Raw genomic sequence first — 23,673 nt, forward strand, 5'->3', positions numbered from 1 at the left:
TTCAACTAAAACATGATCATATATGATCTTATTGTCTATATGCACTAATTTTAACTTTTTGTACAAACAATTTATTCACATCGGAGGTCCCCAACCACCAAATTGTGACCCAGTACCAGGCAATGAAAGAGATGCTACCGAGTAGCAAGAGCAAGAAATTGTCTATAATAATGTATTAAAAGTCACTATCCAAATTTACATGGCAAGATTACAGAAAACATCAATTCCTTAATTTTGCGTGTCATTGAATGGCCAAGTCTGCTTATACACTGTTACCAGTCTTTGATCCATCTGTAAATGCAGTTTTGTGAAGTGGAAATGAACTCCTTAGCTCCAAGTATTTCTGTTGATATCCAATTGGATGACTTTCTGTATTCTTACACTGAGAAAGAGTCAAAATAATGGTTCACCTGTGAATTAAAAACCATTCCAGGTGACTACTTCATGAATCTGATGAGAGAATGCCACCTGAACCTTTTGATATTATGTCCTGTTAAAGCCAACAATATTCTATGATGAGTTATTGTCGACAAGTTGTGGAACAATTTAAGAATTTTTGTGCAGATTGTTAAACCTCTGCACATCTTTACTTCTGAGAAAGTGCCTCTTCTAAGATAGATGTTTTAAACCTAACCATGTTACTGACCAGTCGCCAGCTTTTTAATTTAGTTGTTGGTAGTTTAAAATTGTTTTTTGTAACCCTCATCCAACCTTTAGCTACCATGTCCCACCTTTTTGGAGATGTGTTGCATCAATCAAATTCAAAAATAGCTTGTTTTTTCTTTAAAACTGTACTTTTACTTAAGTTAAAACATGTGATGTACATGAACATGTACATTTTATGTTCCATTGTGAATAAAATATGGGCTTATAGGATTTGCATTTACACAGCTTCCCAATTTTTTTGGAATTGGGTATTTTCCTATATAATGAATATGAAGAATTATCCCTATATATACAGTATGTATGTATATATATATATATATATATATATATATATATATATAATTATTATATAATTATTGTGTTTTTGCTTTTGACTAGTTTGTGTCATATACACAAAAGGATCATGTATATGTCTCAAAAACATTAAACAACTAAGTGTTTCCAAACTTCACAAGCACTGTGTATATATAAAACAGTTAACCAGATATAAAACAAAAAGGAAGTCATACCTTGGAGTTCCTCTTGGTGTTGCTCAAATTCCAGGCAGAATGTAAGAAATTTCATTAGCATACGTTTCTCCACCACCGTCAGCTGCTTACTGCCAAATACATCTGCTCGTGAACATGGAACCTTAAATGGGTTCATGGGTGCAAGGAGAAAGCAGAGTGAAAGATGATTAGTAAAAAGATAACATTTATGAAAAAAGTTGAGAAACAGAAAAAAAGTGGAAAACGGAAAGATAATAATGGAACGAATAAGCATTAAATTAATATTCCGAGACTTAGCAAAACTATTGAAAATACTAACTAACAAAAATATTTAGTCTTAATTAATTGTATAAAATAATGATGCTAGCTCAAACATATTGAGCTAAATATTCAAAGGTTAGATAATTAATAGTAGCTACGATGTTTAAAAAACTTTACCGAACTTTTGATTACATATTAACTCGACCAGTATGCAAAAATGGAAAATAGACAATATTGGATTTTCCACAGAGATTAACAGCCAAGACTCATGTGACTATACAGTACTTCACATATCACCTTTAAACTGATAGTATTGTTAATATATTAACCCTTGGAGATTAAAAGAACTCTTTACACTGCCACCCTACCTTGCTAATAACAAAGTAAGAAGCCACATTTACGCATTGTTTGTGATCGTATGTTTCAGCTAACCTGTTCCACTTTGCCATTATGACAGGTAAGGATGCAACCGACGTTCTTGAACTCGGTATAGCGGCTGACATTGGACTTGATGAGAAGGTCCACCAGTAAGCCACGGGAATACAGAAGCTGTAAAAAGAAAAAAATCAAATTATCAATCAATAAGCATGCAATAATAAAAATGCAATAATCACATTTGTTTTTGTGTGGGTGGGGGTGTGTAAATGCTGGTGGTAGCACTGCCATAGCTAACTACAGTAGACTACAAACATTGGGCTCTAATTGAGCAACAGGGAAATGTTCACAACAATTCAAATGTGAGTTTGAATCCCATGTCTTGTTTCGAGGATAGTAAAGCAAATGTATTTAATGAAATAGGCTAATAACTGTATATGCTGTGTTGCCTGCTGTGCTTTTATGCATAGAGCAACAATATTTATTTTAGCTTGCATAACATTATAGTTTATAGTTTGTAGTTTATCATAGTGCGTGTAGCAACAAAACAGTTACAACCCAACTAGTCTCGTTGGATTGTAAACAGCACTAATTGATTTGGATATTTTTAATTGAGGTGATGTCATACAGGTTTTCTTTTATTGTGCTGAATAGGTCCTGAAAACCCAGACATTAGGATTTCACAAGCCAGTGCACTCTTAGTGCCGGTCCCAAGCCCGGATAAATGGGAAGGGTTGCATTAAGAAGGGCATCCAGCCGTAAAACATGTGCCAAATCCAATATGTGGATCATGAAAGAGAAATGAATACCGGATCGGTCGTGTGAAAGACTGGAAACTCGGTTGGACATACCAGTAGAAGCATAGAGTTTAGTGTTTAGGAGAGATGGCAGTGGAGTTTTAAACAAGATTGTTTGACAGGATTTTAAAAGGTCAGAGGATGCCGCTGGTACCGATCTTTAGGAACAAGGGAGATGTGCAGACCTGCAGTAACTACAGGGGAATAAATTTGATCAGTCACACCATGATGTTATGGGAAAGAGTAGTGGAAGCCAGGCTGAGAGAAGAGGTGACAATCTGTGAGCAACAGTATGGTTTCATGCTGAGGAAGAGCACCACAGATGCCTTATTTGCTTTGAGAATGTTGATGGAGAAGTATCGAGAAGGTCAGAAGGAGTCGAATTGTGTGTTTGTGGATTAAGAGAAAGTATACGACAGGGTGCCAAGAGAGGAATTGTGGTACAGTATGTGGAAGTCGGGTGTGTCAAAGAAGTATGTGAGGGTGGTGCAGGACATGTATAAGGACAATGTGACAGCAGTAAAGTGTGCAGTTGGAACGACAGACTGGTTTAAGGTGAAGGTTGGAGTGCATCAAGGATCGGAGCCCTTTCCTGTGTGCAGTGGTGATGGACAAGTTGACGAATGAGGTGATATTGATGGACTATGATATTTGCAGATGATTTCTTTCCTTCCTTCCAGGAAGGAAGAAAAGAGGAGAGGAAAGGAGGGGGTTTATGGATGTGGTGGGGGAAGACATGCAGGTAGTTGGGTTGAAAGAGGCAGATGTAGAGGACAGGGGGGTGGATCCGCTGTGGTGACCCCTAATGGGAGAAGCCAAAAGAAGAAGTAGTAGTAGTACTGAATAGGTCCTGAACTGAGTTCAGTAAGGAGAATCTTCAGTGCTACTTAAAATGCTAATTTAAAAGATCTAAGGATAAGGAAAGGGATATAGATGTTGTATGTATCTTATTGCTACGATTAGCCAAGGAGATGCATGGTTCTTGGTTCTAAGAGTTTGATTAATTGTACACAATGACGTGTATTTAATTGTGCAATAAATGCATTTAAGGTGTTATGTATACATGAAAACAAGAATGTGTCTTACTCATCCAGTGACAGTAGCTAAAGCAGAGAGGAGCTTTTCAAAGCTGAAACTAATCAGTGGGATCTCAGACCCTGGGTTTGGATCTTTTAAAACGAACAATATGTGAAAACACTCAGTGTTCAAGTCAAAGCTGAAAACATTTATTTAGTCAAGCCTTTTATCAGTAGCTTTTTCTTAGGTAAAGGAGCAGATCTGGAGGAATCATGGTTATAGAGTGTTTGGTGAACTGGGATATTTGTATGCGGTCATCCCCTCACTCTCACACGTTCACTCAGGTTTGTTGATGGTGGTGTGGTGGGTCGTCTCTTATCACAGAGATCCCTCATGTCTGTGTTACCTTCTGGCTCGCCCTTTTAGTTATGCTGCCATAGTGAGTCGTGCCGGAGTCCTTAACTACACAGTGTCCTTAACTTTCATACAACAATAAGAATAATTAATAATCCACATCTTTCTCATGCAGCTGGGGATGGTCTCCTTGTCACCTCTCTTCTCTCTCTCTCTTTTCTCTCTCTCTCTTGGTCGAGTAAAACATGCTCCTGAGGTACCAGTGACCAGTGTTCCTGCCCCTCCTCCTCTCCTCGGGTCTGCCTGCTTTGTCCTGGCCTGCCTCTGGATGGTGTTCTCTTCGATTGGAGGCCACTCTATGCAGCTGGGGATGGTTTCACATCTACGGCCTGGGATCCATGATGATAGATTTGGATTGTACTTATTGTCAACAGTGTGCTACACTGACACATGACTACGGTTTGCATTGATCATCACTGCACATCTCACCATTGTTTATTTGTAATAAATGGAGATTCGGTGCCACCCACATATGGATAGGTTTCATCTCGAGTCTGGTTCCTCTCAAGGTTTCTTCATTATGCCATCTAAGAGAGTTTTTCTGTTCCAGTCCCCACCGGCTTCCTCATTAGGGACAAACTTACACATAAAGAACAATCTTATTAATTCTTTCTAACCACATTATCTGTGTAAAGCTGCTTCAAAACAATATCAATTGGTGCTGACATGATGAGACCACAAAGGACACCAACCTTCGCACAGAATGTAGGAATGGGACCAGCCCTAAGAGAAATTAGAAGAGGCCTATGGAAGCCTAAGAGGGAGCTGATGCAGTGTGCCACCTCATTGCACTCTGCACAAGAACCGACAATCAACAATATGCCGATTGGGAATGAGTTGAAAGCACCCTTTCTGATTGACGCCAAAGTTACATTCACCAGCATAGGGAACTCCTCAAACTTTACGGTTAACAAAGCCTCAAGAAATAACTGTGGAAGAGATTACAGCAAATGAAACCCCTGCTGGACTCACCAGACCTTCCAGCAAATTTACTGGGAAGAGACGTTTTATGCAAACTCATCAAAAATACATTGCAGAACTACAGTTGTGTGGGTTACACTTCCTAAGAGTTTAGAACATCAATATTTAGTGCTCAAAGCAGATTAAATTAGAAGCAGACTGGATAAAGTGTATTAGCTGGAAATTGAGGGAAAAGGAGGCATCAGGATTGTGGGAGACATACAATAAGTGGAAACTCTTGCACTATAAAATATGATAAAGGAGAAGAAGATGAGGCGCATGAAACAGTGTGGAAGGAACAGCCGAATGAACATAAGTATGACATCAAAATATTGAATATGATAATTGGACAGCAAGGAGTGGAAGCCAAAGTAGAACTGCCTGACAAAGTCAAGAACTGGTGCCAGGTGCTGTTCCACATGTTACCCTAATGATTAGGCAAAATTTTAAATTAAAAGATTTGGGAGCGATGATTAAAGAAGCAGATTAAGAGAGAGAATGGATACCTTCAAATAATCCATCCATAAATCGGTCACCAGACCAATTTCTAAGAATATTACAAAAAACAGACGAACAAACAGTGGCAACCCACATAATGATCAGAAGACGCACCCCAACTCAAAGGACAATAGAAGCCCAAACAGCCTACAGAAAAGTAAGAGCTAACTGAACAGGAGAAAGATTAAAAATTAATACAAATTCCAGAGGAATTGTGGACAAAACACCCAACGGTTGTGGGACTGGTAACATCAGCAGGTTTTGTGAAAGTTCAGATTAAACTAGAGCTGCAAAAACTAATCGATAAAATCACTAATAATCAATAATGAAATTAGTTGGAAGTTATGCAAAGCAGGAATATGTGTGATATAAGTACCACAGCGACGCACGAGCACGTAAAAAGAAAACACACACGGATGAAGGTGAAACATGAGCATGGTAAGTTAAAACTATAATCCTAATGATGTGAAAATGGTATAGTTCAATGTGATTCTATTGTGTAAACTGTTTGTTACTTCGGGAAAATCACACTGGATCTGTTCTGTCGTGATTCACGAGCATCAGGTTACGCAATCAGCTGAATTGAATCAAAGTGATGGATTCAATTATAACGGTGCAAACAAAAAAAAAAATATCGAAAAGCAGCAAATAAGGGCAGCAGTAAATTATCGCATTTTTAAACACTGTTGTGGTTTTTAGCAAATGCATATGCATTTGTACACCAATTTATTTATTTAAGCCTGTTAACTGTTTCTATTTCATTTGGAAATCAAGGTCCCAGAGTCTGGAAGAAGAGAGAAGAGGCACAGAATCCAAGTTGCTTGAGGTCCAGTGTAAAGTTTACACAGTCAGTGGTGATTTGGGTTTGGTTTCATTTCATCTGCTGATGTTGGTCCACTGTATTTTATCAAGTCCAAGGTCAGCACAGCCGTCTACCAGGAAGTTTTTAGAGAACTTCATGCTTCCCTCTGCTGATCAGCTTTATGGAGATGCTAATTAAATTTTTCAGCAGGATTTGGCACCTGCCCGCACTGCCAAAAGCATGAAAAGTTGGTTAAATGACCATGGTGTTGATGTGCTTGACTGGCCAGCAAACTCACCAGGCCAGAACTGCGGTATTGCGGTCTTGTCAAGAGGAAAATGAGAAAAGAGACCAAAAAATGCAAATGAGCTGAAGGCCACTGTCAAAGAAACCGGGGCTTTTATACCACCTCAGCAGTGCCACAGACTGATCACCTCCATGCCACGCTGAATTGAGGCAGTGATTAAAGCAAAAGGAGCCGCTACCAAGTATTGAGTACATATACAGTAAATGAACATACTTTCCAGAAGGCCAACAATGCACTTTACATTTTTTTTATTGTCTTATGAAGTATTAAACATTTTTAATGGGTAGGTTTTTGTTAAATGTTAGCCAAAATCATCAAAGTGAAAATATAAGAACTTGAAATATATCAGTCTGTGTGTGATGAATAAGAGTTTCACTTTTGTATTGAATCACTAAAATACAGTTGAAACCAGATATTTACATACACGTCAGAAAAAAAACACAAAAACTTTTATTTCTTTACTGACATACATTAAATCAGAGTAAACATTTTCTGTTTTAAATCAATAAATTTTAACATATTTTTTGCATTTGTTAAATGTCAGAATCGAGCAAAGGAAGAATTGTTATGTATTTTTATTATCACTTTCATCAAAGTCAGAAGTATACACACTGTTTCACTTGAGCCAAACGTTTTGGGTATCCTTCCACAAGCTTTCTACAATAGTTTGCTGGAATTTTGGCCCACTCCTCTTGACAGAACTGGTGTAACTGGGTCAGGTTTGTAGGCCTTCTTGCTTGCACTCGCCTTTTCAGTGCCGCCTACAAATTTTCTATGGGATTGAGATCAGGGCTTTGTGATGGCCACTCCAATACCTTGACTTTGTTGTTCTTAAGCCACTTTGTAACTAATTTGGAGGTCATTGTCCATTTGGAAGACCCATTTGCGTCCAAGCTTTAACTTCCTGGCTGATGTCTTCAGATGTTGCTTTAATATATCCACAAAGTTTTCTTTTCTCATGATGCCATCTATTTTGTAAAGTGCACCAATCCCTTCTGCAGCAAAGCAGCCCCACAACATTATACTACCACCCCCATACTTGACAGTTGGGATGGTGTTCTGAGGCTTCAAAGCACCCTTTTTCCTCCAAATATACCGTTTATCATTATGGCCGAACAGTTCAATTTTTGTTTCGTCAGACCACAGGACGTCTCCAGAAATTAAGCTTTTTTCCCTCATGTGCAGTTGCAAACTGTAGTCTGGCTTTTTTATGGTGGTTTTGACGTAATGGCTTTCTCCTCCCAGAGTAACCTTTCAGCTCATGGCGGTACAGTATTCATTTTACTGTGGATAATGACACTGTCTTACCAGTTTTAGCCAGCATCTTCACAAGATCATTTGCTGTTTTCCTGGGGTTGATTTGCACATTTTGCAACAAAAAAATTTTCCTCTCTGGGACTCAGAATCCGTCTCCTTCCTGAGCAGTATGATGGTTGTACATTCCCATGTTTTTTATACTTGCATATTATTGTCTGAACGGATAAATGTAGGACCTTCAGGCATCTGTAAATTGCACCTAAGGATGAGACATATTTGTGGAGGTCAACAATTCTTTTTCTGATGTCTTGGTGGATTTCTCTTGATTTTCCCATGATGTCAAAGAAAGAGGCTCTGTGTTTGAGGTGTGCCTTTATATGCATTCACAGGTGTGCCACCAATTAACTCAAATGGAATCAATTAACCAGAGGCTTCTTAAGCTCTGAATGGAATCATCTGGAGTTTTTTTTTTTTTTGTTTAAAGCCACGATAAACTTAGTGTATGTTTACTTCTGACTTTGATGAAAGTGATAATAAAAATACATAAAAATTCTCCCTCGCTCGATTCTGACATTTAACAAATGCAAAAAATATGTTAACATTTATTGATTTAAAACAGAAAAAGTTTACTCTGATTTAATGTATGACAGTAAAGAAATAGAAGTTTTTGTGTTTTTTTCTGAAGTGTATGTAAAAATCTGGTTTCAACTTCAAATCAACTTTTTAATGATATTCTAATTATTGAGACTATCAATATCAAACCCCCCACAAGGCATTAGGGACCACCATGACAAGTAAAAAAATAGACTTTGGGGGGTCCCCAAGATTATTTTAGTAAAAATATATGAATTGAATATGAATGAATAATCTGATTAAATTCAAGCAGTTAGGATATCGTACATTTTTGTAAATTATTTATTCACAATCATTCATGTGACATAAACATGTTTATTTAAATAGTTGTCATGTCTCTTTAAAATGCAAACACCCCCCACACCTAAAAATCACCATATGCATGATATAATTTACTGCAGGTTTGGCACTGCTACGTGAAGCCCCCTATTAGATGGCGAGTAATAAACCGCCACATTTGGAAAGAGTAAACTTACTGACTTTTTGGAGGGTAATTTTCACTGTTTTTTCTACTATATTTATTTACTTCATGTCAGGGGTGTTGTATTTATTATAAATTACTAATTTTTAATTATTAATAGGCCTGGTTATGCGGGGGTGCTGACACGAAAGCAACCATCATTTGAAGCTATTAGCCTATAAATCCAGTACATATTTGAGTTTGCACTCAAAAGATGGCCATTGGCTATCAACTGCAACCAAGACAGGAAGACCACTATGGTCTGTTCTAGGTATAAAAAAAAAACATGTATGTATCATCTGACGTCCTTAAACAGGCCCTTAAACACTTTAATCGTGTTTTGTGTTACATTGTAAATAGCTGAATCCGACCGAAACCCCCCACCACCCCAACAACTGGGGACCCCAATAAGACTTCACTCAATTCGAGCACTGTCTTCACTAATGAACAAAATGATTGTGTATTTTTTAAACAAAAATTGTCAAAACAATGTTGTATTATATTTTATATATATATTTAATCTGCAAAATACAATACAAATGTTGATTTACACAAATTGCTTCACCTTGTATACTCAAATGCTGTTTTTTTTTTTACAGAAACAAACAACCTAGCAGGAGTAAAAGGGGAAAGTCCCTATTCAATCCTCAACAAGCAGCTACTTTAAGCTTTAAAATGTCCAAATTAAAGATAATTATTCCCAATATGTGGCTTTTGCATTTTTTTTTAAGTATACTTTTATACATAAATACTCAGAATTAAGTTTTTATGTAGTTGTAATCGATTATCAAAATAATCGTTAATTGTCACCCTAAACCAAAAGCACTGTCTCCATAACATTGAATATACGTTATCACAACTGGAGAAGGCATAAAGCCAACAATACATGGATTATTAAAAGCTGGAGTCCCACAAAGAGCCCATACAACACTCCAATCTTTCCAATCAAGAAACCAAATTTGGATAAATGGCGACTGGTCCATTAATCCCCCTCCTTTTCTCCCTTTATACCCACTCCATTGGTGAAGTCATATCCTCACATGGGTTTTTTTTTTACCACTGCTTTGCAGATGACACTTAACTAATCTTTTCTTCCCGGCCATCAAATACCACAGCTTCCGCTCGGATCTCGGCAGCTTGACAGACATATCTTCATAAATGTTGCTCATCAACCAAAATTGAACCCCAGCAAAACAGAACTGCTGGTCATCCCAGGTGATTCATTATCTTCGAAAAACTCTTCATGACTCTCTGCTCTCCCCTTCATCCACTGCTTGCAACCCTGGGGTTAACTATGGACAATGAACTGTCCTTCTTCTCACATGTCGCTAATGTTGCTCATTCCTGTCGATTTCTTCTCTACAACAGCCGAAGGATTTGACCATTTCATTTCATTTCACCCCACTGCTGGACTCCCGTTATTGGCTTCCAGTAGCTTTACATATCAGATTCAAAACACTGATGCTCGCCTACAAGGCCAAAAATTGACCAGCACCATCTTACCTCAGAGACCTCATCACTCCTCACACTGCACCACACTGTCTGAGATCCTCCAACACTGCTCGACTGGTACCACGTTCTCTCAGAATGAGAGGTAACTATACTTCAAGGCTCTTCTCTGTTCTGGCACGGAGGTGGTGGAATGAAAATCCCCTAGATGTCCGTAGAGTCCCTGGCCATCTTCAAGCGACGATTGAAGACCTACCTCTTCCTGAAACACTTAAATTAGCACTTTCCAAGTTTGCTTTGTAGAATTGAAGAGTTATATTTATATTAAGTTTATAATCTTGCGTACCAGTGTAGATTTATTCATTTCTAGAGACTCTAAACACTTTTGTATGTTGCTCTGGATAAGGGCGTCTGCTAAATGACGCAAATGTAAATGTAAATGTAAATGTAAGGCTAGTGAACCAAGCAGTGATGGCAGGGGCTCCAGTAGTCCCAGCTCCTCACAACCTACTATCCAATATACCGGAAATCACAATGTGGTGCATTTTAATAGACCTCTGCTCAGCCTTTTTCAGTGAAACTTTGCAACCAAAATCACAACTGCTATTTGCATTCACATATGAGGGATAAATGTACATCTACTCTAGACTACCACAAGGATATTGCAAAGTCCATCAATATTCAACCAAGTACCAGCAAGCGATTTGGCGAATCTACAAAGTCCAAGCCGATTGTTAATGTATTTTGACAACCTGTTGATTTGCAGTCAAACAAAGAAACAGTGCCTTAAGGACTTGTTGACAATGTTAAAAACATTAGCATAAAATGGACACAAAGTAAGTAAAGAGAATTTGCTGTTCTGCTAACAAAACTGTGGAGTGCTTGGGAAAAGTACTCAAGGGAACCGTGCAAAAAATATCACCGGCCTACAAGAAAGCCATTCGGAAAGCCCCACAGCCATAAACTGTTAGACAGATGCTGTAGTTTCTTAGTTTGGCAGGTTTGAGTAGACCCTGGATAAGGACAAATGGTACTTCCAATGGAGGGCATGCCACATAAATGCACAGAAGAATGTAATAAATTCTTAGAAGCAAGAGCAGATTTGAAAACACAGCCTTTACCAGATGGCAAATCCACCTTTTTTGTTGACTGCTCATGTTACCGCACAAGTAGGAAAAAGGGCAAGCTATGTAGTTGTTATATATGATGTTGATTTGGATTCATTCAGAACAGTTACAAGTGCCACAGTGCCCCAACCATGTTCAACAAAACTGGCAGAAATAATGGCTCTCACAGCAGCATGTAACATGGAAAACAGAAAAGCGTGCACAATTCAGCAATATGGGCCCAAAGAAGTTTTATTAGGATTAATCTACTATTAGCCACAGGCCAGCTACATCGGATCTCCTAAGAGCAATGAAACTGCCCTTTAAACTAGGCATGGACAAGTGCAGAGCCACAAAAAATACAGCTAAAATACAGCAACTCCCGAAGAAGTAGAGACTTGGGAAAAACGAGGTGCTGTTCAAGATCCAAAACACAGGCATCCCCAATCACAAGGCATGGTATAAAAAAAAGAAGGGCTAATCAAATCAAATTTTATTTGTCACATACACATACATAATAGCCAAATAGCTGTGCAAGCATCAAACTAAATTGGGTACAGGAACTTCACCTAGCTCAAATGGGCTCCAAAACAAATTGCAACACACATTTGACATTTGAGTGATTGCTAGATGGCGGCGCGGCAGTAGCTCGCAGCGGCCTCTCCGGATCCAAAAATGGTGCTTTCACCATATTTAGCCCGACCTTCCACAATACATGGACACCAGAGTCAGCTGTGTTCATGTGTACGACCACCAGACACTGTTACAGTACAGGCATCATGCAACCAACAATCTGCATGATGATCTTATCAACAACCTTCGCGACCTCGGCTTGCTGCGACCTCGGCCACAAAGACCAGGCCCCCAGCCCTCGGTGTTACCTGATGCCGGTGGCCGGGAGAGGAGACCTCGAAAGCGCTGTTCGAGGAAGCGGAAGCGCGGCAAGCGGGCGGGTGTCCGTGCTAGGCTAAATGCTAACCCTAGCCGGCCGGCTCTCCCGTCCATTTTCTTTCAACGTCTGCTCCTGGATAATAAACTGACTACATCCGACTCCAGCAAACCACACGGCGAGAGTTTAGAGACTGTTGCGTCTTTGTTTTCACGGAGACGTGGCTCAGCGACAGAGTTCCGGACGCCGCCATCCAGCTAGACGGGCTAACCGTGTTTCGAGCCGACAGAAATGCAGCTCTGTGCGGTAAGACTCGCGGTGGTGGCGTGTGTGTTTATATCAACACGGAATGGTGTAAGAACTCTGTGCTTGTTTCATGCTACTGCTCATCGCTAGTGGAGTTTGTGACTGTTAGATGCAGACCTTTTTATTTACCACGGGAATTCACCACTGTTTACATCGTCGGAGTGTACATTCCTCCCAGTGCTAATGCTAAGGAGGCACTGAGTGAACTCTACGGTGCTATTAGCGACCTGCAGAATGCTCACCCCGACGGATTGTTTATTATCGCCGGAGATTTCAACCATGCGAATCTCAAGACTGTGCTTCCTAAACTCCATCAGCATGTGGACTTTGCAACGAGAGGAGCGAACACGCTGGATCTTGTTTACACAAACATCCCCGGCGCGTATCGTGCGGAGCCCCGCCCCCATCTCGGATACTCAGACCACTGCTCTGTTATGTTGATTCCAGCATACAGACCGCTCGTCAGACGCTCTAAACCGGTTCTGAAACAGGTGAAAACCTGGCCAGAAGGAGCTACTTCTGCTCTTCAGGACTGTTTTGAGTGCACTGACTGGGACATGTTTAGAGAGGCTGCAACCTACGGCGATTCCATCAACTTGGAGGAGTACACGTCATCAGTGACCTGCTACATCAGCAAGTGCGTTGACGATGTGACCATCTCCAAGTCCATCACTACACGCTCCAACCAGAAGCCGTGGATGACTGCAAATGTGCGTGCGCTGCTGAAACAAAGAGACTCTGCCTTCAGAACAGGGGACAAGGCGGCCTTAAAAACAGCAAGGGCCAAACTGTCTCGTGCCATCAGAGAGGCAAAGCGCGCGCACGCGAAGAAAATCCACGACCACTTCCAGGACAGTGGAGACACTCGGCGCATGTGGCAGGGCATCCAGGCGATCACGAATTACGAGACCACATCACCTGCTTGTGACCGTGACGCCTCCCTCCCAGATGCGCTGAACGACTTCTACGCCCGGTTTGAGGTACAGAACAATGTGGTGGCGAGGAAGACCATCCCTCCTCCCACTGACCAGGTGCTCTGTCTAACCACAGCTGAAGTGAGGAAAACTCTATGCAGAGTTAACCCACGGAAGTCTGCTGGACCTGACAACATTCCTGGCAGAGTGCTCAGGGAATGTGCAGAACAACTAGCAGATGTCTTCACTGACATCTTCAACATCTCCCTGAGCAGCAACGTTGTTCCCACGTGCCTCAAGACAACGACCATCGTTCCTGTGCCAAAGAAATCGACTGTCTCCTGCCTCAATGACTATCGTCCCGTCGCGCTCACTCCCATCGTGATGAAGTGCTTGAGAGGCTTGTCATGAGGCACATCAAGACACAGCTTCCACCCTCCCTGGACCCCATGCAGTTTGCGTATCGTCCAAACCGTTCCACGGACGATGCCATCTCCACAACCCTCCACCTGGCCCTCACCCACCTGGATAACAAGGACTCATATGTACGAATGCTGTTCATTGATTTCAGCTCAGCATTCAACACAATCATTCCTCAGCACCTGATCGAGAAGCTGAACCTTCTGGGCCTGAACACCTCTCTGCAACTGGATCCTGGATTTCCTGACTGGGAGACCTCAGGCAGTCCGGATCGGGAACAGCATCTCCAGCACCACCACACTGAGCACTGGAGCTCCTCAAGGCTGTGTGCTCAGTCCACTGCTGTTCACTCTGCTGACTCACGACTGTGCACCAACGCACAGCTCGAATCATATCATCAAGTTTGCTGATGACACGACCGTGGTGGGTCTAATCAGCAGGAACGATGAGTCAGCATATAGAGAAGAGGTGCAACGGTTAACTGCCTGGTGTGGAGCAAACAACCTGTCTCTGAACGTGGACAAAACGAAAGAGATGGTTGTGGACTTCAGGAGAGCACAGAGCGACCAATCTCCACTGATTATCGATGGGTCCTCTGTGGAGATCGTCAAGAGCACCAAATTCCTTGTTGTTCATCTGGCGGACAACCTCACCTGGTCACTTAACACCAGCTCCATCACCAAGAAAGCCCAGCAGCGTCTCTACTTCCTGAGAAGGCTGAGGAAAGCCCACCTCCCTCCCCCCATCCTGTCCATGTTCTACAGAGGGACCATTGAGAGCATCCTGAGCAGCTGCATCACTGCCTGGTTTGGGAATTGCACCGTCTCGGATCGCAAGACCCTACAGAGGATAGTGAGGACAGCTGAGAAGATCATCGGAATCTCTCTCCCCTCTATCATGGACATTTACACCACACGCTGCATCCGCAAAGCACACAGCATTGTGGACGATCACACACACCCATCACACACATACTTCACCCTCCTACCATCAGGGAAACGGTTCCGAAGCATTCGGGCCGTCACAACAAGACTGTGTAACAGTTTCTTTCCACAAGCCATCAGGCTTCTCAACACAAAGAACTGAACAGAACTCACACACTCACTTACACACACACACACACACACTCACTGTGTGTTACTGTTACTGAACTGTACAACCTGGACTAAACACAATCATCACTCATCTCGATCCACTCCACCACCATTTATATATTTATTATTATTTATACTCGCACCTTATATTCAGTACAATGTTTACATGCTGTTTTGCACCTTTTATACTACAGTATAATGTTTACATGCTGTCTTTGCACCTCCTTGCTGCTGTTCTTTTGCACTACATTGCTCTGTTCTGTTTATACTTTCTCCTGGGTATAGTTTTTACATTCACCTCACACAGTACTGTATATGTAAGTATACAGTAGGTTTACTAGTCGGCGCTATACTTGGTTTTTGTCTTTTGTCTTGTCTTGTGTTGTCTGTCTGCACTCTGTCTGTCTGTACTGTTCTTTTGTTTGCACTGTTTGCACCAGGCTGCACTCGATGCACTTTATGTTGTTTTGTTGTTTAGTGTAGCACCAGGGTTCCGGAGGAACGTTGTTTCGTTTTTACTGTGTACCACTGTGTATAGTAAAAATGACAATAAAAGCCACTTGACTTGACTTGACTTGACACCACATTAAATGTAAACAGGCCGACCCATGCCATTTGCTTTTATCAGGGGATCATACAAAGGTCTGTCACTGGGACAATTTAAGAGTGAAATGTCAAGCTATGTAAAACCTCTAACCAAAATACATAGAATTTGTATTCACAGGTTTGTGAAGCAACACATTAGACGGAAGCCGACGAGCAAGTCCGACAGACAGTGCCTGGAGACTACGTGTACATAAGGGTATTCAAACATAAGCACTGAAAACAACCACTTTGTGAGGGACCCTTCAAAATAAGAATGGAAACACAGAGCAGTCATAGAAAACCGGGAGCAATGGTATCATCTCATTCACTGTAGCCAGGCCATAGAACCACCTCAAGAACAGGGAGCCAAGAGGGAATCATCAACTCCCCCACAAACTGAACAAAAATCAGTCAGAGATCCAGCCGAGACTTCACTACAGGCAGCAAATAATAGCAGCAGTAAATTATCACATTTTTGGTCACTGTTGTGGCCAAAGGCATATGCATTTGTACACCAATGCATATTTTCTCCTTTTTTAAATCAAGCCTTTTAACTTGCTATGTTTCTCTATTCCATTCTCTTTTATAGCATTTGTCTACTACAACAGTAACTTATCTGTTTTCAAACAAGATTAACTGCGGCTTTACTACGTTTAAATGCTAAGTTTTCAATGTTTGTATATGTATGTACATATCATTTAAGTATTATACAAAAATGTATTAATTATATATATTGTAGATGCTTATATCCTTACAACAGAACAATATGTGAATCATAACAGGTATCAATAAGCAAAATTAGTTCAAAAGGAGAAATCCCCCATAATTAATATACACTGGCGATCAAAATTAGAGAGCAATTTATGAACAATTCTGAAATAATGTAATCTTCACTGCTCAACAGTTGAAGGAGTTTTTGTTCTGTCTATACCATGCTACCAGAACACCTTTTCCACAAAATAACTAAGGCATTTTTTAAAAAAAAACATTATTTTGCAGAAAACACACTGATCAAAATTAGAGAACAACAATGACTGTAGCATGGAAAAAGATTACAACAAAATTTTCTGAATGTTACAACAGTCAGCAATTAGTAGGAAGTGTACAGGCCTTTGCTCTGAATGACTTCAGCACATCTGTGGCCACAGGACAGCACTAGTCTCTCACACTGCTCTGGTGTGATTTTGGTCCACTCTTCTTCCAGTCTCCTCCACAGTTCAGTGACTGCAGTGGGTTTCTTGGCCATAACTTTGTCACCAAGGATTTTCCAGAGGTTCTCTATTGGGTTGAGATCAGGACTCTGGGCAGGCCATTTAATTATCCCAATGTTTTCAGTTTCAAGGAACTGCTTTACCCGTTTTGCTGTGTGACATGGAGCGTTGTCCTGCATGACCACTGGGGGCTGATTGGGTGATGAACGCAGGGAAGGAACCATATGTTGTTGAAGAAGGTTCTAAAAAACATTTGCATTTACTCTGCCATGTAGCTGTAAAGAGGCCCAACTCCTGCTGCAGAAAACATGCCCCAACCATGACACTTCCTCCTCCACTTTTTACTTTACACACTTTGGGTTCAGTCTTTCTCCAGTTTGTCGCCGAACATAATGTTTCCCATCGGACCCAGATAAATTAAACTTACTTTCATCACTGAAGTGAACTTTGGACCAGTTCTCCTCTGTCCACACAACATGCTCCTCAGCAAAGCTTAGTCTAGCCTTCTGATTCTTTCTGCTAATGAGAGGTTTGGTCACTGCAGAGTGGGCTTTCAGTCCAAATGCTCTTAAACGTCGAGACACTGTATGACGAGACAGATCCTTACCCTGTTCAGCGCTGAACTGGTGAGCATTTCCAGCTGCAGTGTGGAAACGATTGCCAATTGAGATCCTCCGCAGTATAATGTCCTCTCTTGTATTTTTCTTCCGTGGACGACCAGCCTTCTTGGCGGACTTAAATGAGTTTGTGATGATGTAAAGATTCAATATTCTTGAAATCACAGATTTGGAATGACCAACTTGTCTTGCTATGGCTGATAGGGTCATCCCTTTGGCCTTCATCTGGACAACCTGCTGCCGGAGGCTTTCAGTCACTTTAGAACGGCCCACCATCTTGCAGATTCAGTGAAACTGGAAGTTAGGCTGCCAGTTAAATAGGGGTTGACAGATAATCAAGAATATTAGCACCAGGTACCAGATTAACACCAATAACTGGGAGGTATCTGAAAGTGTTCTCTTAATTTTGATCAGTGTGTTTTCTGCAAAATAATGTTTTTTTTTAAATGCCTTAGTTAATTTGTGAAAAAGGTGTTCTGGTAGCATGGTATAAACAGGACAAAAACTCCTTCAAATACAAAATTTTTATTAGTAGTTATTTTTATTCATTAAATGAACTTACCTTAGACACAAGATCAATGTTAAATCTTCGCCCCTCCTTCAGTAGTGTAGAATACGTTATTTTCTTTTTCACCTCTACTTTCTCTGGGCTTGTTATTGGTTGCTGATCTTTTTGGTTTTCCTTTAACTGGCAGGGCTCATGGCTTTGAGATGTTTGCTCCTTTCCTTGTAAATTCTGTGGGTCAATATCTCCTTCTGTACAAGCATTAAAATCCATGTGTTGGGCTTCTGTATTGCAGCCATTTATCTCCTCAACTGCTGTGAGCAAGCTGTACATCACAGGAGCCATTGGCTGTTCATCATCCGCAGACTCCTCGCTACAGGTGACAAGACAACAGAAATTAAAAAACCTCTATCGTAATTTTCATTATTCATTATAATACTCCTTTACCAACCATTAAGCATTGTAACATTTTTTGTCCATGTTTTCAACTGATACAGCATTCTGCATTATGCAATATAATATTTGAAAATACATGGCATCTTTGCTAATTAATAATAAACATGTTTACTAGCTAGCCTTTTGGTTCTTGAGATATTAATAGATAGCACTACCATCCCACTGATATTATCATACTGATAATTGGTAATGAGGTAATGAAGTAATTATGAGCCTCGATAAAATAAATCATTATCTTAGTATATTATATTAGTGAAACATTTGGATCTAATAATTGGACCACTTTTTGTTTGCTCATGGCATGCATTCATTGTGTGCAAGTTTATGCAATGTCAACATTTATTTCGGTCAAGAGTTGCATTACTTGTCTTATATTAATGATGGTCTTTCAGCACATTCCAAAGATTCTCTCTGGGGTTATGGCCTGGCCAATCCATGTGTAAAATTATGTCTCATTGTACCCGAATCACTCGTTAAGAAATATATAACCAATTTGGTGAAAAAAGTAAAAAGTGATACTGGTAGACTGATGAAGGAGTGTGAACAGCACCCTGATTAGACTAAACAGTCTAATGAACTAAGCTTGGTGAATGTATCTTGAAAGCCTTTAAATTTGAAAATCACCAGTTTGCATGTATCTCCAAGGGCCAATTTTGGTCAATTTGAGATTTAGTAATGATAAACTGCAAGTCCTAACAGTTATAACAATAAACTTAAGTCACAACCACAGAGTGTTGCATTTGCCAAAATAATGATTCACATGAAGGGTTTTAGTTGATGAAGCGATCTCTCATAAAGAACTGGTAACCACTCTAAAGGTTAGTCAGCAAGCTAGTCCTGTCCACTGCTAGCAACATCTTTTCCAAGACTAAAAAAAAAACCCAAATATTTGTGCAAGCAGAAGCAATTGAGATCATATGCAGCTCCTTTGTATGCAGAATGACTTTGCTTGACCACACAGATTTCTCCTCTTTTTGCTCACAGAGGAAGCAGGAGTAAAAAAGGCAGAACTGCAATAGATTGACTTTATAACAGCGGAAAATTGACACCATTCTTTAGAGTTCAACCTGCGTTCTGCGGACAGCAGCTAAAAGAATCTGGTTAGCATGGGATGCTGGCTCTGTAGAAGGACAAAGGAATCATTACTAGACTAGATTATTAGACATGACTAGAGCCACTGACTGGCTTTCTTGGATATGGCTGTCCACCTAGCAAAGAATTACCTGCAGGCTTGGCTATATGCAGAACTCTCTGCCAGAACCCAAATACAAAAATATTTGGTTCAAGTTAAACTTAAGTCTACGCTTGAAAAGAGAGTAACTTAAAAGTAGTACAGCCATTGGATCAGCCATAGGAAACTAAAACTGACAGCCGAGTCCATTTTTCTGTTGTTTAAAATACCACATACCAGTTCTTGTGGCTCACTGACTATTCTTGTAGGTTTGTACATTTTTGGATGTCCTCAAGCACAGATTGCTCGCACTGAAAATGCAATGTGAATGAGACAGAGCCTAGCAAACAGGCTTTTTGCAAAATAAAAGCTATTGTGTATAAGCGTTTCAATTATCAAAGACTCTTGATGATGGAGCTGGCCACATTATTATCAAAACCACCGTTCTCGGGTAGAAGGTCCACCCTTTATTTGAAAAAGCAGTATTTAAATAGAGTGAATAGATAAGGCAGGAGGAAAAACTACCTGCCATAATCGAATATTACTATTGAGGGACAGCACAGAGGGCTATGTCCCATAGTGAGATCATTCATGCAATCAGCGAACCAGGGTTACGCTCACCTAAAAATGTACAATGTGTAAGATCAGATGATATAATATGTGCTATTCTATTTGTGTTGCAATTAGTTGTGCATCTATTGTTAGTGTCATATATAAAATAGTAATTCAAAAGAATCTAAATTTTTTTTTTAAGAATAATGACACAAAGTCTTACAAGAAAATGTTAGACTACTGCGATCAAAAACTGCATAATCACTCACAAGGTTCATTTTGGAGATTAATTTATATACATATAATCAAGGAATGATACAATGATAATTTGAACAAAGTGTTTTAAAACATTATAACTGCTGCATTATAAATATATATAGAATACATTGTAGAAAAGTGTCCACAACTGCATTGGTCAGATGCTGCATTTCGAGGAAAGAAATTAAGATCAGGATATCAAAAACATTATGAGAGAAAAAAAGCAATACCTGACATAAGAGAATACTTCCAGATTTGAGATGGAAGAGTCTACAGAACTGAGAAAAACAACTTCTTCTCCATTCTCGATTTGATCACTACATTCCTGAACGGAGTTGGTACTTGGAGTTTCTTGCTGCGCCTAAAGACAACAAACCAAAACAATATCAGCTGATAATCAAACCCTTCAAGCTAACCTGGAGCTTAGACACTACCTGAAGAATATGTTTCTGCTAAAGTTCAATTTATTTATTTGTATCTTTTAACAATGGACATTGTCTCAAGTAAAGAATAAAAACCTTGTACTCCTCAATCCATAACAGCAGACTGTTGAATGTAAAGCTGGCCCAATTTCCAGCATAGTAGCTCCTCCTGTAATAGATAAAAGACCACCTCATTAGATTTTATTGCATAAACACTAATAAAAACAAACAGTGCTTTTCATGTTCCTGATAAAAAAATGTTCTGTGTTCTTCCATTATAATATCACAACAGTTTGTAACAAATGAATTACAGATATGAACAATGTGCCTCTCACACAAAAAAGGACCCACAATTTGTCTGCAATAGATTGAAACTGACAAAGAATTTGCTGTCCATTATTGTTTCCATATTTAACAAAAAATTCACTTTGCTTTTGATTTAATTAATTTAAATGAAAAAAATAGCATTGACAAATTTGTTGGTACTTTTAGAAAAAAACTTTTATCATTTGATAATAGTGATGTTTTATACTAATCTTTTTTTTTTTAATTGGTATTACACACATCTTCATTCTTGTAGTCAATCTTTTTTGGTATTATTGTGTACACCACAGTAAACATGGACCTATGAAAACAAAGTAATTTGCTATAGCTACAGTCGTGTTCAAAATTATTCAACCCCCACTGAAATTGATTGTTTTGGTCGGTTTGACATTGATTATGATCATTCAGTCATCCTGCTTACAATTAAATCAAAGAGGCACGTGTAGGTCAGACAAATATAACATAACATTTATAATGAAATAACCACAAATGTCTTTTCTGAGCTCACATCATTATCAGTTTTATTCAACCCCCAAGTGACATTCAATCTTAGTACTTAGTACAACATCCTTTTACAGTAATAACAGCTTTTAAACGTGAAGCATAGCTTGACACAAGTGTCTTGCAGCGATCTACGGGTATCTTCGCCTTCATCATGGGCAAAAGCCTCCAGTTCAGTCACATTCTTAGGCTTGCGCACTGCAACTGCTTTCTTTAAGTCCCACCAGAGGTTCTCAATCGGATTTAAGTCTGGTGACTGCGATGGCCACTTCAAAATGTTCCAGCCTTTAATCTGCAACCATGCTCTAGTGGACTTGGAGGTATGCTTGGGATCATTGTCCTGTTGAAAGGTCCAACGTCTTCCAAGCCTCAGGTTTGTGACGGACTGCATCACATTGTCATCCAATATCTCCTGGTACTGAAGAGAATTCATGGTACCTTGCACACGCTGAAGCTTCCCAGTACCTGCAGAAGCAAAACAGCCCCAAAGCATGATTGACCCCCCCGCCATGCTTCACAGTAGGCAAGGTGTTCTTTTCTTCATAGGCCTTGTTCTTCCTCCTCCAAACATAGCGTTGATCCATGGGCCCAAACAGTTCTAATTTTGTTTCATCAGTCCACAGAACACTATCCCAAAACTTCTGTGGTTTGTCCACATGACTTTTGGCATACTGCAGTCGACTCTTCTTATTCTTTGGGGACAGCAAGGTGCGCCTGGGAGTTCTGGCATGGAGGCCTTCATTACGCAGGGTGCGCCGTATTGTCTGAGCAGAAACTTCAGTACCCACATCTGACAAATCTTTTCTCAGTTCCTCAGCAGTCACACGGGACTTTTCTCCACTCTCGCTTCAGGTAGCGCACAGCAGTCAAGTCAGCATCTTCTTTCTGCCACGACCAGGTAGCGTTTCAACAGTGCCCTTTGCCTTGAATTTGCGAATGATGCTTCCTATGGTGTCTCTTGGTATGTTTAACATCTTTGCAATCTTCTTATAGCCATTGCCCTTCCTGTGAAGAGTAATCACCTGTTCTCTTGTCTTCCTGGACCATTCTCTTGACCTCACCATGTTTGTAACCACACCAGTAAATGTCTAGAAGAAGCTGAGTATCACAGTCATTTTAAAGCTGCCTAATTGGTGCTTATTAGGCTTTATTGCTGCTCCCTGATATCCACAGGTGTTTTCAATACCTGATTGAAAACACTTCATTGAACCTCTGTTCTTCAGAGTGGTAGTCTTTAAGGGGTTGAATAATTATGTCAATGAAGAATTCACAAAAGAAACATTTACTACTGTATTACAAAACTAATTGATGTCATTTTAGTTGCATATGGTTCTTTAAGAAGTCCTTGTAGGATTTCATTCTGAATACAATTACAATTGTACACTAAATTCCCTAAAACCATTTACAGCATTGGGGGTTGAATAATTTTGAACACAACTGTATGAACATGGCCCATTCAGCCAATGTCCATAACTATTTACATAAGCATTTACCTGAATTTATACTGGACTGGACTTGTACTGAATTATTTAAAAAAAAGAAACAGAAAAAAAATAAATAAATAAATCATTGCTCTTCAGATTTCCATGAGAATTTTTTAAGAGCAGGCTCCTGAGCAATTATACTATATTCATACTGTTCAATATTTAATGTTTTAAAAACTAGAACTTAATAAATAAAATAAAGGTAATACAAATTTTCCAACAAAAACAGTCACCTTAAAATATCTGATTTTCAAATGAAGTATTTTAAAATAAAATAGTGAACAGACTGACATTTCTCATAGGTCTGCAAACATTTACAAAGCAGTGTATACTTCAGCTGTCAACGATTCTTTTACCACTTAACCGATGCAAAGCACACAAAAAAGAAATTGCTAAAATATCTGGAATTGCGTTAAGAACTGCTCAGTGGTTTATTAAAACCTGAAACGATATTGGCAAACTAACAAATTTACA

General features: G+C 39.8%; 1 protein-coding gene across 6 annotated transcripts in view; it reads right to left on the reverse strand.

Annotated features, from left to right (window-relative positions):
• The window catches only part of chm (CHM Rab escort protein), a 76,927-nt gene that overhangs the window by 36,803 nt on the left and 16,451 nt on the right, over window positions 1-23,673 (reverse strand). For 4 of the 6 annotated variants that reach the window (XM_046867583.1, XM_046867581.1, XM_046867580.1 and 1 more), the window contains 6 exons: window positions 23,209-23,235; window positions 20,987-21,059; window positions 20,699-20,829; window positions 18,089-18,404; window positions 1,848-1,964; window positions 1,176-1,296 (listed from right to left, as the gene is read on the reverse strand). In XM_046867583.1, coding sequence (XP_046723539.1) covers window positions 1,176-1,296; window positions 1,848-1,964; window positions 18,089-18,404; window positions 20,699-20,829; window positions 20,987-21,059; window positions 23,209-23,235 — 785 coding nt within the window. The remainder of the gene's footprint in view (window positions 1-1,175; window positions 1,297-1,847; window positions 1,965-18,088; window positions 18,405-20,698; window positions 20,830-20,986; window positions 21,060-23,208; window positions 23,236-23,673) is intronic. The other 2 variants (XM_046867584.1, XM_046867582.1) reach the window with 1 other exon arrangement.

This window comes from Silurus meridionalis, chromosome 15 (assembly GCF_014805685.1).
Source record: "Silurus meridionalis isolate SWU-2019-XX chromosome 15, ASM1480568v1, whole genome shotgun sequence".
Taxonomy (NCBI): Eukaryota; Metazoa; Chordata; class Actinopteri; order Siluriformes; family Siluridae; genus Silurus; species Silurus meridionalis.